Raw genomic sequence first — 19061 nt, 5'->3', positions numbered from 1 at the left:
AGCGCCAGCACGGCTCCTGGCTCAGGAGCGGGTCAGAAACCACACAAACTCACACCATGGCAACAGAAAATACACGCTGGGAAGGACCTCTGGAGGTCCCTAATCCAATCTCCCGCTCAAAGCAGAGCTAGCTTTGAAGTTCGATCAGGATGCTTGGGATCTTGTCTGGTCAAGTTTTGAGTACTTCCAAGGATGGAGATCATAGAATCACAGAATGGTTTGGGTTGGAAGGGACCTTGAAGATCATCTAGTCGCCCCCCCCCCCCCCGCCCTGGGCAGGGCCACCTCCCCCCAGCCCAGGTTGCTCCCAGCCCCGTCCAACCCAGCCTTGAACACCCCCAGGGATGGGGCAGCCACAGCTTCTCGGGGCACCCTGCGCCAGGGGCTCACCGCCCTCAGAGTGAAAAATTTCTTCCTAATATCTAATCTAAATCCACCCTCTCTCAGTTTAAAGCCATTCCTCCTCATCCCATCCCTATGTGCCCACCTCACCATCTCTCTGGGTCCTGCCCCAGGGCTGCACCACTCTCATGGGCAATCACACTCCTTACGTTGAACCACAATTTTCCTTGCTGCACCTTGTCCCCGTTGCCTCTCATCCCATCCCTAGGCACCATGAGAGCCTGGCTCCATCTCCTCCACACTCCCTCACAAAACTGTAGACAGCAATGGGACACTCTTTGTCCCTTCTCCTGGCTGAAGAAGCCAGCTCACAGACCCTCCTCTTGTGTCCCATGCTCCAGCCCCAACCACCTCAGTGCCCTCCACTGGTCCCATTCCTGTCTGTCACTGTGCTGTACTGGGCAGCCCCAGACTGGAGCCGAAGCCTGGATGGGTCTCAAGCGCCAAACAGAGGTGAAGGATCCCATCCCTGGCCCTGCCGGCTGCACTCCAGCCAGTACATCCCAAGATATGGTTGGTTGGTGTTGCTCAGGACCCCTGTTGACTCCCAGGATGTCCCCAGGACCCTCTTTCCAGAGCTGCTCCCTGCCCATTCAGCCCCTGCCTGCCCCGTTGCACAGGGTTCTTCTGCCCCAGGTGCAGGACTTCACATTTGTCATCCTTGAACTTCACAAGGTGCCTGCCAGCCATCTTCTCCAGCCCATCAAGGTCCCTCTGACTCCCATCTGCCCTCCAGCAGAGCCCCACAGACAGCAGCGCCTGCGCTCTCAAGTAAGGACAGACCCAGCAGCACCATTTTATCTGGCAGGACGAGTGCACAGGGGGTTCTGGTACCCACCACGACGCTACCACAAGGGCAGGCTTTTCCCAGCTCTCAGCAAAGGTCCTCCCTACCGGTGGGCTCCACCACATCTGCCCTCAGGACTCCAGAGCTGCCGGACAAAGTGTTTGAGACTGGGTAGAGCACGCAACCATCTCACCTGTGTAATCTGAAGTTACTGGTGAGTTTTGCAGTAACATGCACATTTGGAGCCACTCTTCCAAAGAGACCTGCGTAGAGAACAGGGCAGGAACAGGCTGCAGACACAGCCCCCAAGGTGGCAACATCACCGCGATGAAGAGACTCCCACCGTCACATGTACGACACACCGCGTCCAGCTGCGGTTACCCATCACGGGTGGTGGGACCAACCTCATTCACAGGGAGCTGAACGCAGCCTCTATTGTTTGGGTTATCCCCATTTTTTTTCCATGCCAGAGCCCGCGGTGGGCAGGACACCTCCTGCACCGAAGTGGAGCTCGTGCCATCTGCTCCCGGCAGAGGGACAACCCCCGGGGCATGCCTCGGGCAGGAGTTCATTCCCTCCTCAGACACGGGTAATCAGACAGCACCGAACATCAGACTTCGCCCACTCGCTGACCTGCTGTGTGGGTGCCGAATAAGCTACAGATCCTTCCCTGGAAAAGAGATTCTCTCTCCCCCCTCCGTCACCACTCGGAGCGGGGGTAGGGGGAGAATGGGGACCCCGGCTAGATCGGGTTTACGGGAGGATTCAGTGAAATAATCGGAAAAACAGCCCCAGAAAACGTCCCTCGCGGGAGCAGTAAAATCCGCACAGTGTGTGATCACCTTCTGCTGTACGTACACACCAGCGCAGCTCCCCCGAGCCGCAGGGAGAGGGGTGGGAGAGAGCCTGGAAAATACTGGGCCGGCAAGAGGATGAGATTACTGCAAAAACAAAAGGCTTTATTAAAAAATTTTTAAAAAGGGAGATTGGAGATAAGTTTTTTTCCAGGCTTTTGGCGCTACGATGGCTTTGGACTTGAGTTTCCATCTTTCCCTCATTTCCCTCCTCTCTCTTCTGCCACGATGAGACCGGAGAAGAATCCTGCACCGTGGATCCGGGTCGCTGGTGCTACAACCTGCCAGTGCCCTCGAGGGCGACGGCTGTGACCAGGAGGTGGCCCACAGTCGCTCCAGCACTCCCGCTCGCACCCCAGCGATGCTCAGCCTCCCAGCCCACGCAGTTAGGGAGAAAAACAGAGACCCACGAGCTCCCCGGGTCCTGAGTTTACTCTGAGAGCTGGCACAAGCCAGGATCTTGCCCCAGTTTCTTGCAGGAGCTTCATCCTGGCTGGCACGTCCGCAAAGCAAACCAGACTCCGGCATCCAGGGATTGGGCACATCTATCGGCGGGGTCAAACCCTTCAGGAAAGCTTCGCCAGGAAAATAAGACATCAGTGAGGACATCAATCACACAGCCAGCGCCCCCTAACACTTGACTAAAGCCCACCCGGGAAACAGGGAACACGCACCGAAGACTAAACCCATTTTACCAGAAAGACGCCTGTCTGGTCCGCAGAGGGCTCTAAGGGGCTTCAGGCCAAGCAGAGGGTACCGGGAGCAGAGGGGGCAGCAGACCCGGTCGCAGGGAAGCGCGGCCACCGCTCGCTCCTCTCGCAGGCTGGTCTGAAACACCTCTCTGCACCTTCCAGCCACGTTTCCCTCGGCCACGCAAAGGCTTTTCCCCCACAGCTGGGTAGGGGTCCGCCTGGGCGCCAGCCAGCCGGGCGGGCAGGGACAGACTGGTCCCCTGAGCCTCGGGGGCTGCCTTGGGAGGCACCAACACAGCCGAAACTCTGCTCTGCCGCCCAGGCGGCCCCGTGCAGAAAGGCTCGTTCCACAAGAGGGCGGCACGCGATGCCGGACACACCGCAAAACCCTGCAAAACCCCTCAAAACTGCCCCGCCGGCACCCCCAACCACTGCCAGGGCTGGGGGACGAGGACCGCCTGGCCCCCCACGGGGCACCCACGGCGAGCGGGGATCTGGCAGTCAGCGCCCCCGGACCTCAGAGGGGCGTCGGGCAGTGCAGAGCATCACTGAGAGCCATCGCTGAACCCCATTTCTGGCAGTTTTGGTCGCTGAAGGGGAGACCCGGGGCACCCGGTGGGTTCTGACAACACAGACAGGACTTGAGAAGAGGTTTAGCTGTAACCGGGGCAATAAGGGAGGAAAGATCAAAGCCTCCCACACCAGTGAGACCCGCAACCTCCTCCCTCCCAAATCCAACCCCACGTGCAGGTCAGCTGAGGTTCCTCTACCCCAAACTCCAACAGGCAAATTCAACAGAAGATTTCAGAGGAACTATAAAAAGAAAAAAAAAAAAAAAAAAGATTAATCTATAGTAAAACACAAACCAGAAGGGCAAAAAGGAGAGGGAGAATGCTGTCAGCAGGCTTTGAGGAGGGCCACATCCTCAAAGCACTCCGCTTTACACCACCAAAAAGGTGTGCGGGATGGTCTAGTGGGACATGTCCTTGCCCATGGCAGCGGGGGCAGAACTAGATCATCTTTAAGGTCCCTTCCAACCCAAACCAGTCTGTGATCTAAGGTGGGCAGAGTGTGCTCGGTCAGACAGGAGCACCACGAGCTGCTCCGTGTCTTGGCCAGGCCGAGACAGCGGCTTTCCAGCACGGGCAGAGCCAGCTCTCCCCAGTTATGCTGCAAAAAGCACATCACGTACCCGACTGCAACGAGAGCCTTATGCCAGCAAAGATGCTAAGGAGAGGCAATAACTTCAGTTATAAATTAGAGAAAGGAAATATGCTTTCAGGAACACAAGTCCCTCAGGTGTGAAAGAGAAGCAGAACTGAAGCAGGCTTGTCTATCCCAAAGCTCTTCCACGTCTTCCGGCTAGATAAATTGGCGTAATAAGAGATATCACCTCTGCCTACACCAGTCCTGCTTATTTCCTCAAGCTATCGCTGCTGTGACACCCAGACCAGACAGCCTCGGAAAGACCAGCGAGGCAGACTACTTAGCGGTTGCCTGGACTGGCTGAACCAGTGACGGACGCGTCCCCCACTGCTTCTGCTCCTCAGTAAAATAAGCACCAGAGCATGTTAACGGCCCAGTCAGATTCTCCTTTTCCTCCCCAAACCAAGAGCCTCTGGAAGCCGGATTAAAACATCAGCGGCTCCTTTGGCTCCCCTTCCCCTAAGCTTGCCTCCCACCGTAAAGTTCTCCAAGCGCTCCCACGCAGTTCCTCCTCGGTCGTGGAGAAAAGATCAGAAACTCGCGGCTTGCAATTTTCCAGCAGGAAGGGAGCAAGGTTCCCGCTGCCCCAGCGATCCGCAGCCACGGCGGAGCAGAACCTCCGCGGTGCAGCCGCAGAGGCCGGAGGGCTGCAGGGAGGGGATGCGCCGGCCGGGTGCTGCGGCTGCACAGAGCGCCTCGGGTTGCGAGCGGCTGAAGGGGGAGGACGGGCAGCAGTGACCAGACGTGCTGCAGTGAAGAGGTAACAGACCCCAATGCAGAAGCAGCCCCAGAGCAGATGGGTTTGGGAGCTGCGGCAACAGCATGTGCTTATGTGGGACAAAGCGAGTGTCCCTCGTGTTTAGGAGAGGGACTGCGAGCTTTCTCTCTCAGCTTTACCAGATCATAGAATCACGGAATGGTTCAGGCTGGAAGGGACCTTGAAGATCATCGAGTTCCAACCCCCCTGCCATAGGCAGGGACACCTCCCACCAGCCCAGGTTGCCCAAGGCCACATCAAGCCTGGCCTTGACCACCTCCAGGGATGGGGCCTCAACAACCTCTCTGGGCAACCCGTGCCAGTGCTGCACCACCCTCAAAGGGAAAAATTTCTTCCTATTATTTAATCTAAGCCTGCTGTCCTCCAGTTTAAAGCCATTCCCCCTTGTCCTATCGCTACATGCCTTTGTAAAGAGTCCTTCCCCAGGTGCTGGGAGGTGCACGCGAGTAGCGAGAGAATCCGGCTCCTGGGCGCCAAGCCTTGCCAGGACTGTACGGTGGCGGTGGGGAAAAGCAGGCAACCAACACACACATGCCACAGGTCTTCCTTTGCCAAAGCAAGATGGCTCTTGGGCCTCATATCGCCAGTTGCTCTGTTCACCCTGGGAGGCAAAACAACTAAATCCTCAGCTTTACACGTGGAAAAGCGATACCCAAAGAAGCAGCAGTGATCCGGCTTGCAACAGGGCTGCAAATAGGAGCACCACGTTCTCAGCCCTTTGAGCTACAGCCTACTCACGTGGGCTGTTCTCTGTGACATGTCCTTCTCCACCTCCCCTCAACACACTCAACCACCAACCAGCAGCAACGCCGGCCGCCCCAGTGCCGTCACACCAACCACTGCTGGCCGAGGGACAAACAGTGTGCCAGGCTTGAGAAGAAAGCTAAGACGAAACCACGTAATTCCTTCTGATGAGCAGGGTCTCTGGTCCTGAGAAGCCTGCGAGACCAGCTAAGCCTAGCGGCAATTTAAGAAGCTCAAAACACACGTTTGCCTCTTTATCAGCCAGTGCGTTTTAAGAGGTTTCTGTTCTCCAGCAACCCCTTGCAAGCTACGGGATGCAGGACAGCGGCATCTCATGCAGTTGCAGCCTGCTGCTAAGGGAACGTATGTGCACAGCTCAGGTGTGAGCAGATCCAAACCAACGCCTTCCGAACAAGAGCAGGAAGTGGCTTCTGCCAGGGCCAGGACAAGCCGCCCTGCTCAGCCAGCCTTGGACAACCAGCACTACGCAACCAAGCCTGCGCAAGCAGCTCCCTGAGCAGCAGCCTCCAGAACACGCCTGCTGCTGGGAGCCCGGGAGGAACCCGGGTGGATCCTACCTGTAGGACAAACCCAGTGACGTTGGGCCAACACCGACAGCGGGTCCCCACCGCAGTCAGAGACAAAGCGACCTTTCCACATCCCCGGTGCTTTTGGCAGGAGCAGATGCTGTCTCATTTCCACCAGGTCAAGTCATCTTCCACCAACCACTCCAAAACCAGGAGACACCACCTTGGAGGCCACGTCACGCGCAGTGCTTTGAAGAAGTCGGCTGCTGTCAGCCTTCTCTTGGCACCAGGCTCCACACGTCACTGTCGTCCAGTACCGAGGTGTTGGCCAGCCAGCCCGCTGTATCGCTGTACGATGTACCGCTAAAAGGATGGGGAGAGGTAACTTGTGCAAAGGCTGTCACCGCAAGGAACAAACCTGAATTTTTTCACCCCGTGGACAAACATCAATTTGTTCCATTTCACGGGGCCGACAGAACTGCTAACAGCACAAAAAGACAAAGCCTGACATGGGAACAGAGTCTCGCTCAGATACCAGACTCGAGAATTAACGCATCAAGACAGAGAGCCAGGCAAACTCAGCAGGTTTGCTGGTTAGTGCCTCAGCTCGCCTTCGCGGAGCTTTTGTCTGGAGGGCGCAGTGCTGCGTGTGTGAAAGCTGGCCTGTCACCCCTGGGAGCACGGAGCCCTCCGCGCACGGATAACACGGACACCGGGCTGGGACAGGGGTTGATACAGCAGGATGGGGACGCTGAGATCTGCCACTCTCCTTAGCGAGGCACCACAGGCATGCCGGGCACCAAGCACTGAGCAGCAGCACTTCCACCGATGCCACAAGCTGCTGCCAGCACCGACAGTGGCTTCCTTCCTTTCGTGACTGCTAGAAACATGTCACAGAATCACCAAATGGTTTGGGTGGGAAAGGACCTTCAAAGGCCACCGAGTCCCCCCTGCCCTGGGCAGGGCCACCTCCCCCCAGCCCAGGTCGCTCCCAGCCCCGTCCAACCCGGCCTTGAACACCCCCAGGGATGGGGCAGCCACAGCTTCTCGGGGCACCCTGCGCCAGGGGCTCAGCGCCCGCACAGCCCACAAGTTCTTCCTCACATCTCCTCTCAGTCTCCCCTCTGTCAGCGTCAAACCGCTCCCCCTCGTCCCACAGCTGCCCCCCCTGACCCGGAGTCCCTCCCCAGCTCTCCCGGAGCTCCTTTAGGCACTGGAAGGGGCTCGCAGGTCTGGTGGAGCCTTCTCTTCTCCAGGCTGACCCCCCCACCTCTCCCAGCCTGTCCTCCCAGCAGAGGGGCTCCAGCCCTCCCAGCATCTCGGGGGCCTCCTCTGGCCCCGCTCCAGCAGGTCCATGTCCTTCTGATGCTGGGACCCCCCGAGCTGGAGGCAGCACTGCCGGGATGTCTCCCCAGAGTGCAGCAGAGGGGCAGAATGTCCCAGGGGTCAAGAGGCAAGAAGGCTCTGCAGAAACTGGGCCACCACAAAAGAATGTATCAGCCGCTTTTCTATTTCAGACTGGTGCAGCAAACACGAGTACAAATTAATCTAGAGAGGAGCAGAAGCAGCAATACGGGGCTAGAGAGAAGAACTGAACCAGGGGCTCCTCTGTCCAGCCCCCACATGTGCTCTTGCTGATGAGAATGTATCAGCCCCAGAAGGTTGGGGTCCTGCCGCTGTGGCTGCTCAGCGCTGAAGACAGTGCAGAGCCACCGAGAAGAAGGAAAACGAGCACAGGTTCACCGACAGGCGCTGGTAGAGGAGCGGAGAGAGGAGCTGGATATGGGACTGCAGCCCAGAGCCCCGCGAGGATGCTCCAAGCTCTGCAGCGGAGCGGACAGGAGCAAGGCAGCGTCCCCACTGCAATCCCTGCAGGACGGGAAGAGTTAAGCGGCTCTCGTTGCACCCGCAGTGCCTCCCCGATGCCCACACCCGGGCAGATGTGGTTCAGGCGCTGGGTGCCACAGCAGGGACTCTCCGATGGAGCAGCGCGGAAGGGGCTTCCTGCATTAGAAAAGCAGCAAATAAACATTTCAGCCTGGCCTTCAACTGCAGGCCACCGGGCTTTCCCCCAGGGGCTCCCAGAGTCGAGTCGGACGGCTCAGCCCAGCACCGGGGCTGCCAAGGAAGAAAGCACAGCTTGTCAGAACGCTGGAAGTCATTAGGAGGAAATCTAATCCGACAAGGACAGCCTAATATTTACACAGCCCTGCGAGCTAGAGAGGCACTAAGAACGGGGCTTTGCAATCTGCTGACAGGCAGGTGGTGGAAGCAGTGGCCTTTCTGGCTCCGGGATCCCAAAGGGAGCTGGGACGGCACAACTCAGTTCAGCACCTTGTTGCTCAGACCGGATTAACACTTCTCCGCAGGCTGAGGCGCCAGCGCTGGCTCACAGTTCAGTACCTCTCTCTCCTGTCCTCAGGAGAGGCTGTCCTTACTCCTCTGCGGGTTTTTAAAAGCCCTAAAGCGAGACTGCTTACATTCCAGCTTTCTAAGAGCATCTTCTTGGAGAGCGCTGCAGATAACCACCAGGATCCTGAGAAGGAGCAACAGCTCTGGAGAGACACCTCATCATCCCACCACCACCATCTATGCTTGAGTTCTGCCCAGAGACTAACACGTCCTTAAACCGGTTTGCATTTCCTCATCTCAGGAGCCGTCACTCTCCCCATCGCTTCTCTAGGCTGGTCGAACACAACAGTCACAAACTGGGATACTCCACAAGATAAAGATACAAACCTGCAGCTAGAGTATTTCAAACACCAAAACGTTCAGAGAGCATTGACACCCCCCGCCCCATATCTAAAGGGTTTCTCCCTTCCCACAGCCACTGCTCCCACGGATGGAGCAGCAGAGACTGAGCCCAGAGCAGCCAAAGGAGCATCGGCTTGGCTTCAGCACCCTCCAAACCACGGGCTTTCCCCCAGAGAATATCGCAGGTTTTCCTGAAGCGGTGAGAGACCACAATTAAAGGAAGTGCAGTGTCCTCCCTGTCCATGGGTCAGAGCTCCCAGCTCCTCCTGGTGCCCCAGAAAGGCCTCTCCGGCAGGACCATGACGCTGAGTCTACAGAAAAGCTCTGGCAACCCGAGCAAGCGAGGCTCCTTGCTGTCTGGTCTCTCAGCAGGAAACCTCAGAGTAATCACAGAACATCTGTAAGCTTCCCTTCCCTTCTCCGTCCACACACCGTCCTTCGCCATGAGCTCCCTGATGTTCTCCACGTTCCTCTGGCAGAGCAGGAGACCGTGCCGTCGGTCCCTAAGCGCTGGACACGTTCAGCTGATGCACAAAGCTCTCCTGAGCGTAGTCCAGAAGCCTCTGGAAAAAGCAATTTGGGAATCATCCCCAACCTCGATTAACTTGCTGGACGGCCAGGAGATACTGAAAACACGAGACCCAGGATACGCACAAACCCCTCTGAAAGCGCCCCAGAACCTGCCCCGAGTGACGTGCGCAGCGACAGGCCGTTCCCAGAGAGCAGAGTCATCTTTTACATCAAGGCTGAAGATCCGACAGAGAGGAGCAGGAGGCTTCCCCGGCACCAGCTCAGGTGTCCACGCTGCCAGCAAGACACAGGTGATGTTGGAGCAAACCAGCAGCAGCTGGAAGGTCTAAAGGCAGCTTCAAAGCAAACTTCCACAAGACAGAATGAGGTCTTCAGGTCTGAACAAGAGGGACAGCGGGACAGCAGAACGAATGCGGTTGGCAAGACACGCAAGAGGACTGTAAAAATCAGGCCAGGGTCTCCAAGAGGGAGCAAGCTGATCTAGCACCTCTGCTGCAGAAAGGTGGTCTTTACCCTCCACCCTCCTCTCGCTGCTCACTGTGTGCCGGCTCGGCTCCGACACACTGGCCGGGGCGCCGATTCAACCCGCTGCCCTCACAGAAGGGAAACTACCTCAGCAGGAGGAGAGACAGCTCTCGGTCATGCTGATGAGGTGACCTGGCTTAAGGAAGCATCTTCTGAGACGGAGCAGAACCAGAAGGAGAAGACAAAGCTGGAGACGGGAAACATCCCCGCTCTGGCAGCCCTCAGAGAAGCTGCTGACTGCGAAGTTCGTTAGCCTGCTGTGAAAACACAGCTTCAGAGAAGCTGCCAGGGAGGGTCCGCTCTCTGTATTTGCACTTTATTCCCCAACTGCCAGGAGCAGGAAGAACTGGGGGCTGTCACCGCCACACTTAATAACGACAGCTCTGCCTTATGGCTGACGGCTGCTTTTGGCACTCACACATTGTGTCCCCAGCAGTGGAAATGAACGCGGTATAATTTGCAACATATTTTAAGCTCAGAGCTAAAAAGCAACTAAATTTCTGAGAACGAGCTAAAGAAAGGCAGAAGAGACTGGCCCCCAGAGATCCCTGCTCGCAGGCAGACTACAAAGGGTCATTCAGCACCACTCCCAGAAGCGCCAGACTCACCACACCAACCTACCTAACAAAAAAGACATCGAAGAAGTGACTATAAACTTTCAGGCAAGGGTTAAAATGCCCCCCAAAGGAGCAGGGACGAGTGCCCCACTGAACGCACTGCTGACAGAGGTACAAGCTAAGCCCTTTCCTCTCTCACCAGGGTTAAACCCCCGCGAGGTCTCCCCAGAGCATTTTAGGGGCACAGCCCTGGGCAACAGCATCCTCTGCTCCCTTGGAGGAGATCCTAACAAGCAGCCAAAGCCACGGATTAATGTCAAGGACACACAAGAGTCTGTGTTTCTTTTTTGAGTGCATTTTCTTCTCTTTTTCACATTCCTGTAACTAAGAACCCAACAATTCCGCTGTGCCAGAATAAGAACTTGCTTGGTGGCACCTAGGACTGCGTAGGGTTTGAGCATCACTTTGGCTGAACTGCTCCTACAGAGTGCAGTGAGCTGAACAAAATTAAGAATAAAAAAAAAGGTGGGTGCTTGTGGCAGTGGGGAAGGCAGTGTGCACATGGGCAGCGTGGAGGCCACGGACCAAAGAGCAGAAGCGCCAGCACAAGCTAATATCACAAACACCAGCTCAAGTGAGAGCGAGGTCTTGTGGGCAGATCCTCCCACTGCCCCACGGCAGAGGAAACGGCAGTGTGGCAACTCACAGCGGGTCTCAGGTTCTTACCCATCACACTAACAGCAGCTCCGACCCTTGGCAAGCCCTTAGACGCAGCTGTGGAAACCCACAGTCAATCCTCCTGTCTTATAAAGGCAACAAAAAATACCCCCCCCCGGCAGGTTTTGCCATCACAACCAATCCAAATAAAATCTTAGCTTGCCTTTTAATAATGTTTTCATAACTAACTCCTAGCAAATTAAGCAGATTTGCCTACTGGAGAGCTGATGAACAGAACACAAAGATTTTAAGAGTCCGCAATTAAGAGACCAGAATTTGAGAAATCTCACTGAAGATTAAACATATCTATCCAAGGCAAATAAAGAGCTTTCCAACGCTAGCAAGCGACTTATTTTCTAAGCAGAAACTAGTTCTCTTCATTCTTGCCCCAAAGCCATAAGTCCATTTTTAAAGATGACAGTATTATACAAATAGCATCAACTCCAGAGGGCCGCGCTGCCATCCAATGTGCCCTGGACAGGCTGGAGAGCTGGGCAGAGAAGAACCTGATGAGGTTCAACAAGAGCAAGTGCACGGTCCTGCACCTGGGGAGGAAGAATGCAAAGCACCAGTATAGGTTAGGGGCGGACCTGCTGGGAAGTACCTCAGAGGAGAAGGATCTGGGGCTCCTGGTAGACAGTAAATTATCCATGGCCCAGCAATGTGCCCTTGTTGCCAAAAAGGCCAATGGAATCCCAGGCTGCAGAGGGAAGAGTGTGGCCAGTAGGTCGAGGGAGGTCATTCTCCCCCTCTGCTCTGCACTGGGGAGGCCACAACTGGAATACTGTGTCCAGTTTTGGGCTCCCCAGTTCAAGAGGGACAGGGAACTGCTGGAGCGAGTCCAGCGAAGGGCAACTAAGATGATGGAGGGATTGGAGCATCTCCCGTATGAGGAAAGGCTGAGAGCGCTGGGACTCTTTAGCCTGGAGAAGAGAGGGCTGAGGGGAGACCTTATTCATGCTCACAAGTATCTAAAGGGTGGGCTGAAGGAGGATGGAGCCAGGCTCCAGACAGTGGCTCCCAGGGACAGGACGAGGGGCAATGGGCACAAGCTGGAACATCGGAAGTTCTGTTCAAACACACGGAAACACTTCTTTACGGTTCAGGTGGCAGAGCACGGGCACAGGCTGCCCAGGGAGGGGGGGAGTCCCCTTCTCTGGAGGTTTTCAAGACCCGCCTGGATGCAGTCCCGAGTGATGTGCTCCGGGCAGTCCTGCTTTGGCGGGGGAGTGGGGCTGGGTGATCTCTAGAGGTCCCTTCCAACTCAAACTCCGCGATTCCCTGGGTGTGCCTGTCACCTCCGCTGGTTCTGCCCGGCAGAGGAGGACACAGAGCACCCTGAGGCCAGACCCAGCTCAGAGCTGTCCCACGAGCGCTCCATCCCCAGGCCCTGTGTGCAGCTCAGTTCTCTTCTCCAAAGTTTCCCACCAGTGAAGCGGTGAGCACAGCTCCAAAGCTACAAGCAAAAGCAGACGCAGTGTAGAGCAATGACCAAGGAAAGACTCGAGATGCTCCTGGGAAATTCTTCGTACTTTACCTCTGCTCTCCCCAAGTTCCTGAGCAGTTTCAATGCAATGTAAAATTCTAAATTGCACACAGCATCAAAATCATCGAGTCATGCTGAAAAGCTGTCTGACCTGCAGAAGCTTCTAACACTGTAATGCAGTTTTCGACCCATTCACTTACGGCGTTATGCAAAGGCCCCGTAAAGAAGGAATGGAAGAAAAGCCAGCTGCAGGAGGCTGTGGCTCACTACGTGGGGTTCACAGCCCCATCAGAGAGCATTTAGGGGTGCTGCAAATCCAAAGGGACAGAGGCACAGGTTGTAGAAATACTTCCTTGCAGGACCCCAAAGAAGAAAAGAATCTGAACAGACCAAACTTGTGTTAAACTCTGCAGTGGGAAAGCGATGCCCTTGCAAAGAGCATTACTTTTTTCCAAACAGAAACAACAGGTAACGTGTCCCTGGCCAAGACCAACGTGTTTGATGTCTTTCGCCCCTGTGACCCCCTTTCAGGAGCCTTCCCCCATAAGTGGAAATCCAGTTTCACAGTCATGTCTCTGCTCCGTCTCCAATATCCCTGCTCAGGACAGCTGCAGTTTGTGGCAGGGAAGTCTCTCCACATGCAGCCCAAGAACAGCACTAACTCCTGCCCTCCTGCTAAGACGCCGATGCCTTTGCACAGCGAAGACCCCAAAGGCAGAAGGCAAAGCAAGAAAGGAAACAGGGAATCTGACTTCACTGAGGCGTCGCTACAAACCCGACAGGCTATCCGTGCCCAAAGCAGCAGGGAGGCCCCAGAAGGGAGGTACTGCAGAGCAATGGGAACAGGGGTCAGGATCAGCCCCCCCCCCGACCTCCTCGGCTTCCACTGTTACCGCTGTAGCTCTTTTTTTAGGCTGTGCGACCTGCACAAAGCACATGACATTCCAGGGCAGAGCAGAGCATCGCGTCCAGCTTGACTCGGGTTACAACGAGGCAGCGATGGATCCCAACACCTGCAGATACTTCCTTAGGGACCCACAGCACTGCACACACTTGGATACCGAGTAACAGGCTGAAGAATGGGGTGGGGTGGGCGCAGAACCAGCCCCAGCTCCCGGGCAGACGGATGCCCAAGGCACTGGCAGTCAGTCCTGGCTTACTGCTGTGTCCTACTGCTTACACGGCCGTCTGGTACCACAGAGCCGAGAGCCAATGCCGAGCAAAACAACCCCTGCTACCAGCCGAAACGCCTGTGCGGTTTGGGGACAAATTCTTCTGAAAGGCAAAACAGAACAACAAAAAAAAACAAAAGCCTTGCTTCTGCAGAGTGATTTCTCGGCTGGATCAGCCGCTGGGCCTGGCCCACACCGGGGATTCGTAAGCAGCTGTTGAAGCACGACAACAGTGTCAGGCTGGGAACAAGCGGCCGTCGATGAGACAACCCGAGCAGGATGGATGCTGCACAGCAACACTGCAGCCCCACGCACCACTACGGAGCACGTAAGGGGTTACTAGAGCAACTTTCTACTAAACTTCTAATCCAGACCTTGGTCCTTCTACCACTCATCCAAACAAATAAATAAATACACAGATCTAGATAGCCAGGATAATAACAAGGCATTTTTTGTTAACAAGCCTGGGGGATGGTGCAGGGCGAAGGAGGCTGCTGTGCCTGAAGTGCCAGGGATTGGCACATTAATGACTCACGACAAACGTGAGTGTGAATTTTTGCACCAATCTTTGTGCCTGCACCTTCTGAGACAGAAGCGAAACTATGTCTTTATAACAATTTTTTAAAAAATCTACTATCTACATGAGAAGCATCACTACTCATAGCGACTCTAGGAATGCAAACTGGCACAGAAGTTGTCTTCCTGTTCACGAGCAAGCAGCACTACAGCTCTCTACAGTCTCGTCACAAAGGCCGAAGTGCCACTTCACCCTCTACACGTACGGTTTCCTCCTCACTGCTCCAGTGTGGTTAGACATCCCCGACCTCCAGGAGACAGAACACGGGCACTCAGCCCACGCAAACCTTCCCCAGCATCTCTGCGGCCTCTCGACTCAACATGCAGCTCAGATTCCTCACACCAACCCGGCCGCATCGCACAGCGTGAGCCCCTACACATGAAATTAAAGAACAGCTAAAAATAGAAGATAGAATAGAATCATAGAATTACCCAATGGCTTGGGTTGGAGGGACCTTAAAGGCCATCGGGTCCCCCCCTGCCCTGGGCAGGGCCACCTCCCCCCAGCCCAGGTCGCTCCCAGCCCCGTCCAACCCGGCCTTGAACACCCCCAGGGATGGGGCAGCCACAGCTTCTCGGGGCACCCTGCGCCAGGGGCTCAGCGCCCGCACAGCCCACAAGTTCTTCCTCACATCTCCTCTCAGTCTCCCCTCTGTCAGCGTCAAACCGCTCCCCCTCGTCCCACGGCTGCCCCCCCTGACCCAGAGTCCCTCCCCAGCTCTCCCGGAGCCCCTTTAGGCACTGGGAGGGGCTCGCAGGTCTGCGCGGAGCCTCCTCTCCCCCGGGCACCTCTACTCCATAGACCTAAACCAGATCCCTCTTCACAGAGGCGTCGCTGTGGTTTACACACACACAGGCCGGATTTTGCCTTTTCTCCCCAATTTACAAACGGGGGACACCGACACCGGGCACCGAGCCTTCCCCACGCCCGTTCCTCCTCCTCCCGACAGGAGTGGCGGCCGGAGCAGGGAGGAACACTGCCTTTGCCGGGCCGGGCTGTGCCTCCCGGGGCCTTTCCTGGCGAGGGAGCACCGGAGGAACCGACGGGGGCGGGGAGCCGGGACCCCCAGCCGGGCCGTCCGGAGGCTGCGAGCACCGCGAGGGGCTGAAACAGCGTTTCGCGGCGGTCAGAGAGGCCCCTCCCGCCCCCGGTTTGGGGCCCTTACGTGTGTCCGGGGGGGCGAGCTGCCGCCGGGGCCTTCCTCATCCTCCTCCTTCTCCTCTTCCTCCTCCGCCGAGGTGCTGTCGCTGCCCGAGTCCTCCAGCCCCGAGTAGACGCTCTCCTCGCTGTCCGTCAGCTCCTCGCTCTCCGCGGCAGAGCTCGGCTGGAAGGGAACGGGCCGGGGGGGGGTGTCAGGTCTCCGGTAACGGAGGGGACGCAGGGCCCAACCCGGCCCGGCCGCACCCCCACCACAAGGCACAGGGCCAGGCCCTCAGTACCAGTAACCATGGCAACCCTCCCCCCCCCCCGACCTGCTCCATGGCTCCGTCCCGCCGCTCCGCGTGCGCCGCCGCCGCCGGCCCCGCCGCGCACCACGTGCGCGAGGGTCAGAGGTCACGGCACCGCCCCGCCCCCCTCAGGCCACCGCCTTTCCGCCTGTCCCGGGCTCCTCCTCCCCAAACCCCGGCAGCAGCGGCCACACCGGGGGTGGGGGAGGGGCGAGGGGAGCGGGGGCGACCATCCTGGGGGGAGGGGGAGGGAAAAGAATAACCGGGGAGGGGTCAAAGGGGAGAGGTGACTCGGCGCGGTGCGCATGCGCACGAGCCGCAGGGGGCAGGAGGCGCATGCGCATAGACGCGCACAGGGCATGTGTCGGCTGAGGGGAGGACTCAAAGAGGCGCACGGGGTGTCGGCAGAATACGCATGCGCATCGGCGGGCCGTTCGGCGCACAGGCCTAGGGCTCAGCCGGCGCGTCCGTAGAACTGCGCATGCGCACAAGGAAAGCCCTCCGAGGTGGGAGGGGCCTAGTTGACGAGGCGCATGCGCACGGCGCCGCGGTGAAGGTAGCGAGGAGGGGGGCGTGCCCGCCGAGCGCGGGAGGGGGCGGTGCCGCGCATGCGCGCCGCGGCGCCGCGCGGGGGGCTTGTCTCGGAGGCGTCCCAAGATGGCGGCGGCCATGCTGGGCCCCGGGGGTTGCAGTGCGCAGGCAGCGGCCCGGCCCCGCGGCGGCGGCCGCCGGCGGCACTAAGCCCCGCACCACCCGCCTCGGCCCGCCGCAACCCCCACCTGGCGGCGGTTTCCCCGGGGAGGAGGACGGGGGCGCCGGCGCGCTGCGGCCTGCCCGGGGGCCTGCAGCCGAGCGCTGAGGCCGCCGCTATGGAGGGGCCTGGCGCGGCGGCGGTGGGCGCCGGCCCCGGCGGCAGTAACGTACCCGCTTTCCTCACCAAGCTGTGGACCCTGGTGGAGGATCCCGACACCGACTCGCTCATCTGCTGGAGCCCGGTGAGTCCCGGTGAGGGGACGAAGCGGCCGAGGCCCCGGGGCCCGGCTCCCGGCAGCGGGCGTTTGCCCGGTGCCGGGAGCCGGGCCCCGAGGCCTCGGCCCAGGCGTGTCCGCGGCTTCCCGAGTGATTTTCCCAAGCCGCGGGACTCTCCAGGCCTCGCAGTTCCTAATTAGAGGTGCAGCCTCTTTCCCCGGTGTTTATCCCGCCCGTGTGCCTCATTACCCCAGCGTCGCCATCCCTCAGGGGAAAATGAGCTATCCCGGCTACTTGAGGGGAAAAAAACCACAGCGTCCAGACGCTCTTCTAACTGTTTCCATGGCAGGGGATGCACTGCGATGCTTTGCCGTGTCATTATAGCTGCTTTGGTACGGCCTGTGCTGTTTCTTCTTCGCTCGCCTGATTTGTGGTTGCACCAGTCACGCAAGTCCCCTTTTTCCATCTTTCCTAGCCGCTTGGGGAAGTTTAAGTTTTATCTAAAAGATCATAGTATCCAAAGCCAAATGCTGCAAGCTGCTTTTCAGAGACAGTTCCATCTATGGTATTTACCTGAAAGCACAGGGAAGAAGTTTTCTTGCTCTTTGGTTCTTAACCTGGCAGACCAAGCAGTTAAGTAGAAATAAGTTCTTGCAGATATTCTCCTGTATTGCCTTGCGTCAACTGCAGATCGGATGTTTGCTACCAAAACTATTGAGGGAAGAGAAATGCGGTAATATTGATAAGAGTGAAAAAGGACTGCTGTATAGAGGTTTGACTTCAGCTGGGCGTGAGGAGCTAAGACAAGTGGAACTGCTGTCCAAGATAATAAAACATGAAAGATAAGGACCAAAATAAAAGCATAAACACCCTGGGAATGTTTTTTCATAACCCTTGATCATAGCTGCTCTCCACCAGCTCAAACTGTTTGCTTATCTGGCTCAATGTGGCAGTAAAGAGATGAAAGACCTGAACTGTCTGTTTGCTGCAGATATTGCATTGCTCTTAACTTTGCAAGTCATCGCCTCGGACCAGACGTCTTGTCCTGTCCCTAGTGCAAGCAAAGATTTAACGCCTTGGGTTAAATAAGTTTGTATTCATTTCTGTGTAGCTGAAACACCATGAGAAATTGCATTTAGGGGCAGGGGGCGAGGGCAATACCCTATTCCCCATGCCTTTGGGAGCTGCAGTGCACAGGCAGGTCGCCTTCCTCCTGGGAGTGGGTACAAGAGTTTTTTTGGGAGATTCTGTGAGAACTTTGGGCCTCTGTTTAAATACAGACAGAGTCACTGTTTGGGCGGTGTTTAAATTGAGCTGTGCCACTGGGAATATGGAGTAATATCCATGGAATTAGTATCTACATGCAAATCAGCATGCTTTTGTAAATAGGTATACATCACAGAATCACGGAGTTTCAGAATTGGACGGGACCTCTAGAGATCACCCAGCCCCACTCCCCCGCCAAAGCAGGACTGCCCGGAGCACATCCCTCAGGACTGCATCCAGGCGGGTCTTGAACATCTCCAGAGAAGGGGACTCCCCCCCTCCCAGGGCAGCCTGTGCCCGTGCTCTGCCACCTGAACCGTAAAGAAGTGTTTCCGTGTATTTGAACAGAACTTCCGATGTTCCAACTTGTGCCCATTGCCCCTCGTCCTGTCACTGGGAACCACTGTCTGGAGCCTGGCTCCATCCTCCTTCAGCCCACCCTTTAGATACTTGTACACCATAATAAGGTCTCCCCTCAGCCTTCTCTTCTCCGGGCTAAAGAGTCCCAGCGCTCTCAGCCTTTCCTCATACGGGAGATGCTCCAATCCCTCCATCGTCTTAGTTGTCCTTCGCTGGACTCGCTCCAGCAGTTCCCTGTCCCTCTTGAACTGGGGAGCCCAAAACTGGACACAGTATTCCAGTTGTGGCCTCCCCAGTGCAGAGCAGAGGGGGAGAATGACCTCCCTCGACCTACTGGCCTTTGGATTCCATTGGCCTTTTTGGCAACAAGGGCACATTGCTGGGCCATGGATAATTTACTGTCTACCAGGAGCCCCAGATCCTTCTCCTCTGAGGTACTTCCCAGCAGGTCTGCCCCTAACCTATACTGGTGCCCAGTGTTCTTCCTCCCCAGGTGCAGGACCGTGCACTTGCTCTTGTTGAACCTTGTCAGGTTCTTCTCTGCCCAGCTCTCCAGCCTGTCCAGGGCCCACTGGATGGCAGCACGGCCCTCTGGGGTGTCAGCCACCTCACCCAGTTTGGTATCATCAGCAAATTTGCTGAGGATACGCTCAGTCCCCTCATACAGGTCGTTAATGAATATATTGAACAAAATTGGACTGAGTATTGA

General features: G+C 56.9%; 2 protein-coding genes across 4 annotated transcripts in view; one reads left to right on the top strand and one right to left on the bottom strand.

Moving 5' to 3' along the window:
• Positions 1–15835, bottom strand: part of BOP1 (BOP1 ribosomal biogenesis factor) — a 73278-nt gene extending 57443 nt beyond the window's left edge. The window contains exons 1-2 of the mRNA XM_082499675.1: positions 15782–15835; positions 15475–15633 (exon numbers count right to left, since the gene is read on the bottom strand). Of these exons, the coding sequence (XP_082355801.1) occupies positions 15475–15633; positions 15782–15790 (168 nt within the window). The 5' untranslated portion in view covers positions 15791–15835. The remainder of the gene's footprint in view (positions 1–15474; positions 15634–15781) is intronic.
• A 572-nt stretch (positions 15836–16407) lies between these two features.
• Positions 16408–19061, top strand: part of HSF1 (heat shock transcription factor 1) — an 80987-nt gene continuing 78333 nt past the window's right edge. For 2 of the 3 annotated variants that reach the window (XM_082498863.1, XM_082498862.1), the window contains exon 1: positions 16500–16752. In XM_082498863.1, coding sequence (XP_082354989.1) covers positions 16627–16752 — 126 coding nt within the window. In that variant the 5' untranslated portion in view covers positions 16500–16626. Of the gene's footprint in view, positions 16753–19061 lie in introns of all 3 variants that reach the window. The other variant, XM_082498864.1, reaches the window with a different exon arrangement.

The sequence above is a fragment of the Vanellus vanellus genome (assembly GCF_965231255.1).
Source record: "Vanellus vanellus genome assembly, chromosome: 2".
NCBI lineage: Eukaryota > Metazoa > Chordata > Aves > Charadriiformes > Charadriidae > Vanellus > Vanellus vanellus.
Note: the sequence above shows the minus strand (reverse complement) of the source record. Positions and strands in the feature narration are given on the sequence as shown.